Source organism: Ochotona curzoniae, unplaced genomic scaffold, assembly GCF_017591425.1.
Source record: "Ochotona curzoniae isolate NIBS_2020 unplaced genomic scaffold, NIBS_Ocur_1.0 contig_523, whole genome shotgun sequence".
Lineage (NCBI taxonomy): Eukaryota > Metazoa > Chordata > Mammalia > Lagomorpha > Ochotonidae > Ochotona > Ochotona curzoniae.
Window position 1 is genome coordinate 3977176 of NW_024466459.1, and position 9594 is coordinate 3986769.

General features: G+C 55.6%; 1 protein-coding gene across 1 annotated transcript in view; it reads right to left on the minus strand.

The window, feature by feature from the left end:
• The window catches only part of RGS9 (regulator of G protein signaling 9), a 56310-nt gene extending 51487 nt beyond the window's left edge, over positions 1–4823 (minus strand). The window contains exon 1 of the mRNA XM_040989547.1: positions 4678–4823. Coding sequence (XP_040845481.1) covers positions 4678–4734 — 57 coding nt within the window. The 5' untranslated portion in view covers positions 4735–4823. The remainder of the gene's footprint in view (positions 1–4677) is intronic.
• Between the last annotated feature and the right edge of the window lie 4771 nt (positions 4824–9594).

Genomic DNA, 9594 nt, shown 5'->3' on the forward strand with positions numbered 1-9594 from the left:
TGTGAACCCCTCCCACCCAGCCTCGCCCTAGCTGCCAGGGGAGCAAGTTTGCCACCGCTGCCTAAGCAGGCTCACACCGACTCTGAATTCTCTCCCCGGGTGGGAAACCACACACCCCATCACAGAAGCGAGATGATGGGAACTGTTCCCCTGAGGAACTCAGGCCCCTGAGTCAAAGCCCGCTCTCTCTCTCTCAGACACACACACACACACACACACACACACACACACACACACACACACACTGCTCCCAGCATGCTGCAGGCATGCCCCTGAGGATGACATGAGCCATTGCCATCCCTGCCCCCTGGAATCCAGGGTCCTTCTCCCACCCATAGCAGCTCCCCACCTCTTCTCAAGGTAAAGAACATCTCATTTCGTCCCCAGAGAACACACAGAGACCACATGACGGGGTCTCCCCGAGGCCCTGTGTGCCCCAGGTGGGGGCTGTCCCACCTGCCATCTCCCAGACGCCCACGCGTGCGGAGGCATGACTTCAGAACGGCTGGGAACCCTGACATCAAGGAGGGATCAGAGGCGATGGCTTTGATGGCTTCGGCATCCCACCCACCACGCCCACGCTGCTCGCATTAAGGAGCTGTCACTCACAGCAGATCTCAAGGCTGGAATTTTCCTTTCAAGCAGGAGACGACTCCGGAGGGGCGAGGAGGGTGGGAGGAGGACATTAATAATCACAAATTCTCCCTCTTACGAAGACTGGGGTGGGGGAAGTGGCCCAGTTCCACGGGGTCATTGTTTTTCTAACAGAGGAGGCTGCGTGCCTGCTGATCAAGCCTGACCAAGCTCTGGCCAGCTCTCCCCATACCAGAAAGGCCCCAATATTACACTCAGATCCTGTCTCCCCAAATTTGCTTTTTCCCTGCCCAAAGCCTGGGAAGCTTCCGGCTGAGCCGGGACAGCCTTGTTGGTTCTGCTCTTGCCTCGCTCACAGCCCTTCCTGTCCTCCATCCTGCCTCCTGGACTATCAGTTTCTGCCAGTCACCTGTCTCTGGCTTCCACGGTGAGCCGAGTCAGTCCTTGTTGTTTTGCACGCAGTAGGATGCTTATGTCCTCTGCCCACAGGGGCCAGCAGCCTTGGTAAAGACCCAGTCAGTGTCCAGCTGGGGCCAAATGTCCCCTGGCTGCGCACTCCAGTCACTGCTAAGCTCCACATACAGGTCCTGCTTGGGTCCAGCCCCGGTTGAGCCGCTCAGAACTTCAAACACAGGGTAACTTGGTGTCAGTATTTTTAGCAGCACAGCTGAGGCCAAGAAGCACTCCAGGGACTCGTCTCTCCAGCGTGTCAACCACTTCATCTTATTCATCCCTGACTTTTAAAACAGCCAACAGCTTCTCAGGAAACTCTGAAATCACCCAGCTGCTCGGCATGGTGTCAGAGGCCTTCCCCCGCCAGGCTGGGGCCCTGTTCATGATTGGCCTCCCCTCCCAGCAGTCTCACGCCCCATCTCCTTTCCTCAGCGTGCCAGGTAGCCCAAGCCCTGGGGAGGCTCCTGAACCACCCAGCTGGTCATCCGTCCAAGTTGTGGATTTGCCTACCATGTTGCTCACCTGTGCATTTCTCATCCTTCCATTCCCATCCCTGTGCAGCAGCTGTCCTACCTGCACCCCTCACCCCTGGAGAACCGACCATCTTATGCGACTGTTTTCTTCCCTAATGTACCCGTCATCACTCACTCCCTCCCAACTCTGAGCTTCTTGGTGTCCCCCAAGCCCCTGCCACCAGCACCTGCCATGGAAGAGCCCAGTGATGATGCCACACTCTGCCCAAATCTCCTCAAAACTTCCTGTTTATCTCACTCCAAGAGATACCAGAGCCATGCAGGAAAGCCAGGCCGTCCAACAGGCTTCTCTGTGGCACCACGGTCATTCTCACAGTGACTCCCAAGGACCACAGCAACAGGTGCTGGGGACATGGGGTGAGCAAGCCCCAGAACATGAGCCCACAGGTGCCAGAGCCACAGGCCGCTCACCTGTGCTCCCAGCTTCTCTAGATGCCATCAGCTAGCCATCTCCCCAGCAAAGCTCCAGGCAGGTGTGCCATCCGCTCCAACCCCCCCACCCCCACATCCTTCAGCAAGCCCAGGCACCCCAGTGTCACTCACCCCAGCTATATGAGAAGCTGCCATTTCCTGGGTGACTGGGGTTGCGGGGTGGAGGCTCACTCTCCCAGGGGGCTTCCTAACCTGCAGATCTCCAGTGTCATTTGCCCCCTCCAGTCCTGCGACGGCCCCCAGGTGAACTGCAACACCTTCACAGGCCCTGTGAGCCCGTTAGGACCCCTTCGGTCTCCACCTCCTCCCCAGGCCCCACCCCTGTGGACAGCAGACCCCTTTCTGTACAGAACAGGTCAGGCTTCCTGCCGCTCCACAGCCCGGCAGAGGCCACATCTACCACCCAGAGCATCCCCCTTCTTCCCGCCTAGACCCCTCTCTCTGCTTTTAGGCTGAAGCACATTCAGTCAGGCATTCCACCCTCTGCCCTTCATGCAGTGTTGGGTCACTTCTGGGGACAAGCGTGACAAATGATACCTCCTTCTGCTGCACTGCTTAGCGTCTGTGCGCCCAGCAAGCCACTTAACATCTCTGAGCCATGAAATGTGATCATGATCACATGGGCACATCACGAGATGCTGTATCTAGGTCCTGGCCTGAGACACACATGCTGGACAGCAAAGACACACTGACCAAGCAACAGATGGCCCCCACACCAGTGTTCATTCCTTTCATCAGGGCCCCGACCCAGGAGGCTGGACTTCTGGTCTACCAGAAGGTCTGGGCCAACATGCATCCCTTGGTGCAGCCTTTTCATTTCGTCTCCTGCTCCAGGGAGCTCTGTGATACCACCAAGCGCCCCAGAACACACCGACAGGACCTTAGCTAGCACAAGGTAGAGGTTCCAGAACAGTGTTGCAGGTGGAGGCAGGGCCTGTGTGCAGAGAGAAGGTTCAGAGGCCTGGGCCTCTGCAGAGGAGGGGGTGTGAGCAGGGCACAGCTGGAGGAGGAGTGGGAGACTGGCCCAAGGGGAGAAAAAACTTTCCCAGAGAAGGAAACCGGAGAGAGAGCAGGGGTTTCTACAAAGCTGAAGAAGACCCCAAGGCGAGAGCTCCCTAAGTCCGCAGCTCCAGCTCCTAGCACTGTACTGGGAGCAGGGATAGGCAGGCCGGGAAGGCAGTCAGGAGATGCAGCGAGACATGGGGGTTGCAATAGGAGGCTGAGTGGCCAGACTGGTGAAAGCTGGACTTGATCCTATGGGCGTGGGCTGCCAAAGGGGGCAGTAGGGGCTAGGGGTGTGTGTGTCCAATGGAGGGGAGTCAGGGACAGGAGTGTGGTGTGTGTGTGTGTGTAAGGAAGGGAGGGAGTCCAAGCCAGGAATGTGGTAGGTACGTGTAAAGATCTCATGCAGAAAAAGCAGCTGAAAGAAGAAGCTGGAAGGCTGGAGACCCAGACACCTGTCAGAATCCAAGGAAGGGAAGATCAGCAGTTAGGTTGGAGGAAAGGCCCAAGATTTGCTAACAAGCTGAGCCTCTCTCTCCAGGCAGTCCCTGCCGAGGCCTCCCAGCCTGAGCTGCCGCCCCAGGGGAAGCCAGCAGCCTTGGCACAGAGCCTAGAAGGTGATTTAGGGCTTACTGACACCAAACTAGAGCTGTTTGCTCTGCTCTCAGAAGCCGTGCCTGCAAAAGGGACTCGTGGCGTTGTTCCCAGCCCAGAGAGCAGCGGTGCCGACGCCCCTCCCGGCTCCCCAACCTGCCGCAGCCACACCACCTTCTTGAAGTGGATAGACCTGGTGTGTCCAGGACCAGCCCGCATGACAAGCACTGGGGAAACCAGGGCAGTCGGTCACCGACCTCTCCAATCCGCTGAGCCCCAGAGGCTCAGAGCAAGTTGTCCAGCTTGTCACAAAACATTGGGCTAATTCCACTCAATGGGATAAGGGCACCGTGAAAAGCACCCCAGACAGGAGGGGGGGGTGACAAGTGAGCCGAGGCTGTATCCCCTAGAGCTGTCTTCCTCTGCCCTTGATCTTAAAGGGTCTGGGACAAACTGGGCCACATCCCCAGCAACCACTTCAATCACAGGTATATTTGCCTGGGAAAACGTTGGCAAGACAAGGGCCAGCCTGCAGCCTGCAGACAGAGGCGCGCGCGCACACACACACACACACACACACACACACACACACACTGCAACTGCTAACGGGTCTCAGGCACTGGGGGGGGGGGGGCTGGATCCTTCACACGGCACCATTTTCAGGGTCTGTATATCTGACACGGCAGTTTGGGATCCGAACCAAACAAAAACGCTCCCGGCACATCTATGCCTGACTCCAGCCTTGGCAGGGCAGCCTTCAATCTGAAGCGCTGGGGCTGAGCTGTCTGCCGCAGCCTGCTCTGCGGAGTAACAGGTGGCCTTCCTCTCCAGCAGACAGACGACTGCGCGGGCTTTGGGCTATGCACTAGGAACAGGTTATAGGAGAGCCAAAAGCGCACACACACCACACCACACACACACACACCACGGCAGCGAGTCATTTAACATGCGGGAGCAGCGAGACCCCAGGACCCCCACCTTAACCCGTCTTCGGACACCACCCGGACTCCCACACCCCACGCCCCCGCACGCCCACGCCCCCAAGGCCCACGGGAGGGGCCGGGGTTACCTTGGGCAGAAAGGCCATCCTCGGCCTGTACTGCTGGCCTTGGTGTCGGATCGTCATCGTGGACCCTGCAGCAGGCACGGCGGCCCAGGGAAGGGCACCCGCGCACACCCGAGGCCCTCGGAGGGCGCCGTGCGCGCAGGGCGCAGGGCCCGGGATGCTGCTCCAAGCCGCCCCGCGACTCCGCCGACTTGGCCAAGCAGCTGGAAGCGCGCCGGCCAATCAGCGCGCCGCGCCGCGGACTCATTAGCATGCGCGGCGCCGCGCGCACCTGCCGCCAGGGGGCGCGTCCGGCTCCGCCTGCGTCCGCGGAGCTCCAGGTGAGAGGCGCGGGCAGGCGGGGGAGGATGCGGAGGCGTGGCAGGTGCAGCAAATAGAGAAGCGGGCCGTACCGAACGTGAGCTGGCCCATCCCAGCTCTGCCGGCAGCTTTGGGTAAGTCCCTTGAAAGCGCTCAACAATCACTGTCTTATCTAAAAAGGAGGGAAAAAAAATTAATGAGATTATGATATTCAACAGCCAGATTAAATTACCACCGCGAAGTAGGGAAATGTGTTACAGCCCAGAGGTTTGGAAGCAGGGAGAGGAGGAGGAGGAGCGGAGGGAAGGGAGGGCGGGAATCAGAGATGTTGATTTCTAGACCAAATAACAGAGGTTTAAAAGTGAAGGACAGTCATGGTACCTGCTGAGCTGGATAGCCCTCAGTGACTCCCAGGGATGTGTTGGTTTTCAGAGGCATGTTAGAGGCTCTCAAACGAAATGAAAGATTTAGGACCCCTCCCCCCCAAGCCAGCTCCTCCACCCACACACTCATGGCCTCCCCCCAGATGAAGCTATTAAGATTAAGTTAGAACTGATGAGCCCCCACGAAGACTTGGCCATCTCCAGAGTATGCAAGGGTGAGACCCCTAAGTCAGCACCCGCGCCCGGGCAGCTACATCTGGTGCAGCACCTGCACTTAGTAACACCAAGCACAACAGAAAGGTGTGCGGTGGGAAGACACAGGCAGCCATTGCAGCGTTTATAAAAACATTGACTGATTGATTGCAAAGCAAGAGTGACAGACAGAAAGTGGAGTGGGGAGAGAAATCTTGCATCTGCCAGCTCACTCCCCAAACGGTGTGACAGTCAGCACTGGGCCAGGCCAAAGGCAGGAGCCTGGAACGCCATGCTGGACTCGCTCAGCAGAGACAGAGGCCCAAGCACTTGAACCAGGCCTATTAGCAGAGAGCCGATGAGCAGCAGAGCAGAGTCCCCAAGCAGCACTTCTGCAGCAGATGCCAGCAGCTGCACCATGACCTTGGCCCCTTACAGCAGCAGCACCTGTTCCTATTTTTTGTCATATTTATCTATAAGAATCTAAAGAAAATTATGGGGCCTAGCACAATGGCCCAGTGGCTAAATCCTCACCTTGCATGGATCCCAAATGGGTGCCAATTTATGTTCCAGCTGCTCCACTTTCCATCCAGCTCCCTTGTGGCCCAGAGAAAGCAGTCGAGGATGACCCAAAGCCTTGGGACCCTGCACCTGTGTGGGAGACTTGGAAGGGGCTCCTGACTCCTGGCTTTGGATCAGCTCAGCTCTGGCCATTGTGGCTACTTGGGGAGTGAACCAGTAGATGGAAGATCTTTCTCTCCGACTGTCCTTCTCTGTGTAAATCTGCATTGCCAACAAAAAATAAATCATTTTTAGAAAGAAAGAAGGTTGTGAGTGCTGATGAAGTATGCTCATGTATGTGAACATGCGAACACACACACATACACACACTTCCATACGACCCTGGCTTGAGTTTACCGACACAGTGCTTGGAACCTTCTGGAGCCTTTTTAGAAACCCCGGAATGGGCACATCCAGTATGGAGGACATGGGCCCCACTGGGCTTCACCTGTGCTAGACATGAGAGACTGAGGCAAGCAAAGCTGATCCCTGAAAAGTGTGTTCCTGCTGGGAGTAGCTGACAGCCAAGGAAAGTGCTGGAAAATCTTGACATCTTTCCATGGGGCACCCTGGTGTGTTCCACAAAATACAGTCTGGGATACGCACAAGGAGGTGACCCCTGAGGCTCTGTCCAGCTCCGGAATTCCTTCATTCTAGAAATCCGAATCCAAGAGAAGGTGAGGGCCTTTCCAGAGAGGAGGCCCAGAACTGCAGGAGCTTCTCTCTGGCATAGGGTAAGAGAGACCTCAGAAGGCAGGTTACCCTGCTGCATGCCCCTTCACCCAGCAGGCTTGCCCTGCAAACACCCACATGGCACAGTCACCCTGGGCTGCTTGGCTGGGGGTGCTAGGTGAGGGACCCAGAGCTCAGGCCCAGTGGTGTGGCCAGGATGTAGAGCTGCAGAAACTCGCTGAACTTGCTGTGCTAGACTGTTCTTCTTGCCAGTGTCAGCTGGAACTAGAAAGGGAAGCAAACAAACCAAACGGGCGGGGAACAGCGAAGGAACCAGGAGCCACGAGCCACACAGAGCGGCCCCTTGAGCTACAGCAGCCCAAGTCTGTGCGGGGACAAGGATGTCTGCTTGCATTCTCCAACATGTCTCTTTGTGTCTTTTTTGTTTTGTTTTGTTTTGCTTTGCTTTACTTCTCTATTTTCATTTCATTCATAAGGCAGAATCTTCCATCTACTGGTTTACTCCTCAAATGGCCACAGTCGTCAGGACTGGACTGGGCCTATGCCAGGAGCCTGCAACACGTTCCAGGGCTTCCTCATGGCTGGCAGGGACCCAAGCACTTGACCCGACACCTGCTGGCTCCTGGGGCACACATTACCAGGCTCTGCAAGCAGCCACTTGGCCACGGCATAAAATGTGTCATTTCTTGTTGGCAACGCCCGCGTCGCCACGTACCCCGAGCCCCGAGCTGAGCGGAGGGACTAGGGTTATGAGACAGACAAGACAGACAACACACACAACACACTGAGGCTCATTAAGTGAAGCCTTTATTCAAAGTCGAACTCTCTTATATAGTCTGCTTGGCCCCTCCCAGGATTTTCCCAATGGTTAAGCAACACCTAAGCTCCCCCAAGGACGTGCAAAAAGGGGAAGCAGGAAGGAGGGAAATTGTAGTCAAACCATGAGGGCTAAATGTATCAGGCCATGATTGCCCTTCCTGTTACACCTTTGAGAAACAAGCTGTGCTGTGGAGTTAACCCTTGGGAGACCCAGCCATGCAATTTCTCACAACCCGAAGGGCCTAATGTGTAATGTGGTGTTAGAAGCTTAGTGATAGGCACAATAGGCCCATAGCTAAAGCCTCACCTTGCATGCACCAGGATCCCATATGGGTGCCCGTTTGTATCCTGGCTGCTCCACTTCCCATTCAGCTCCCTGCTTGTGGTCTGGGAAAGCAGTCGAGGATGGCCCAAAGCCTTGGGACCCTGCACCTGCGTGGGAGACTTGAAAGAGGCTCCTGGCTCCTGGCTTTAGATTGGCTCAACTCTGGCCATTGCAGCCACTTGGGAAGTGAACCAGCAGATGGAGGATCTTTTGCTCTGTCTCTCCTTCTCTCTGTAAATCTGACTTTCCAATAAAAAATAATATAAATCTTCTAAAAAAGAAAAAAAAAATGTTTAGTGATAAAATCCTGGAAGAAAGCACTGGTTTAATTCACTTACTCATCGAAACAATTCATCCGTGTACCAGGCTGGAGTCTGGAACTCAAAATGGGAATTGCCTGTCTTAATAAGCTGAAACGGACTGGTGCTGCGTTATAGCATGATGAGCCTCTGCCTGCAGTGCCATCATCCCAGATGGGCACTGGTTCGAGTTCCTGCTGCTGCACTTCTGGTCCAGCTCCTTGCTAATGCAGCTGGGAAAGCAGCAGAAAATGGTCTAAATGCTTGGGTCCCTCCTGCACCCACGTGGGAGACCCAGATGGAGTCCCAGTGGACACAATAGAGGACTTCGTGCCAGGGCGTCTTTTCCAGCCTGCCTGCAAGAGAAGGTTAAGGAAACTTCCTGGAGGAGTCTTAGAGGCAGATGGGAGCTGGCTGGGAGACCAAGGCCCAACACATTGCACCAGAAAAGGGCCAGAGATCACACTCAGCAGGACTGAGGTGGTGACAAGGCATCTGCTGGACCAAGGGGCTGGTGGGTATGCAGAATTTGGGTCCGGGACTGGATAAAAAGGATGTAAGGAAGCTTGCCGGAGTCATAGACCCATGAGTGTGTGAAAGCAGTGGGCACATACAAAGAAAAGCTTGTCAAAACTCACCCAACGGCACACCGACTGACAACTTGAGCCTGCCATTGTGTGTAACCCATGCGATGGGAAAAAGCAAGCGTTGTCCTGTGACATGGCAGAGGGCTGTGGTGCTGCACGGGTCCTCCTGTGACTCAGTATATGACATCATCCCCACCACCATCACCGTGGGCATCCCTGTCCTCCTCATCAGCCATAGGGTGTGATCAAAGTGCTACATCGCAGTCATAGGGCCCTGGATGCCATACTACATGATCCACGCAGCCTTGCACCTTGTCCCCTGTGAGATAAGAACTTATCTGGTTGCAGGAACAGGACCGACCTTGCACGCACTCTTGCAGCCATGCCCTTTAAAACTAGGTTGAAAGTCATCTCAATCAAATGTCTCAACACCCAGAGGCAAATCAGCCATTTAGTTCAATCACTGTGTCACGTGTTGTCCTGAGGCCTCTCTCCCTGTCTGGACCGGGTCAGAGGGAATGCCACACCTTAAAGGTCTCACTTCTAGGGCCAGTGACATAGCATTGTAGGTTAAGCCTCTACCTGTGGCACCAACATCCCATAGGGCTGTTAGTTCGTGTCCTAGATGCTCCACTTCCTATCCAGCCCCCTAGTAATAGCCTGGGAAAAGCAACAGAGAATGGCCTAAGTCCTTGGGTCCCTGCACCTGTGTGGGAGACCAGGAAGAAGCTCCAGGCTCCTGGCTTCAGATTGGCTCAGCT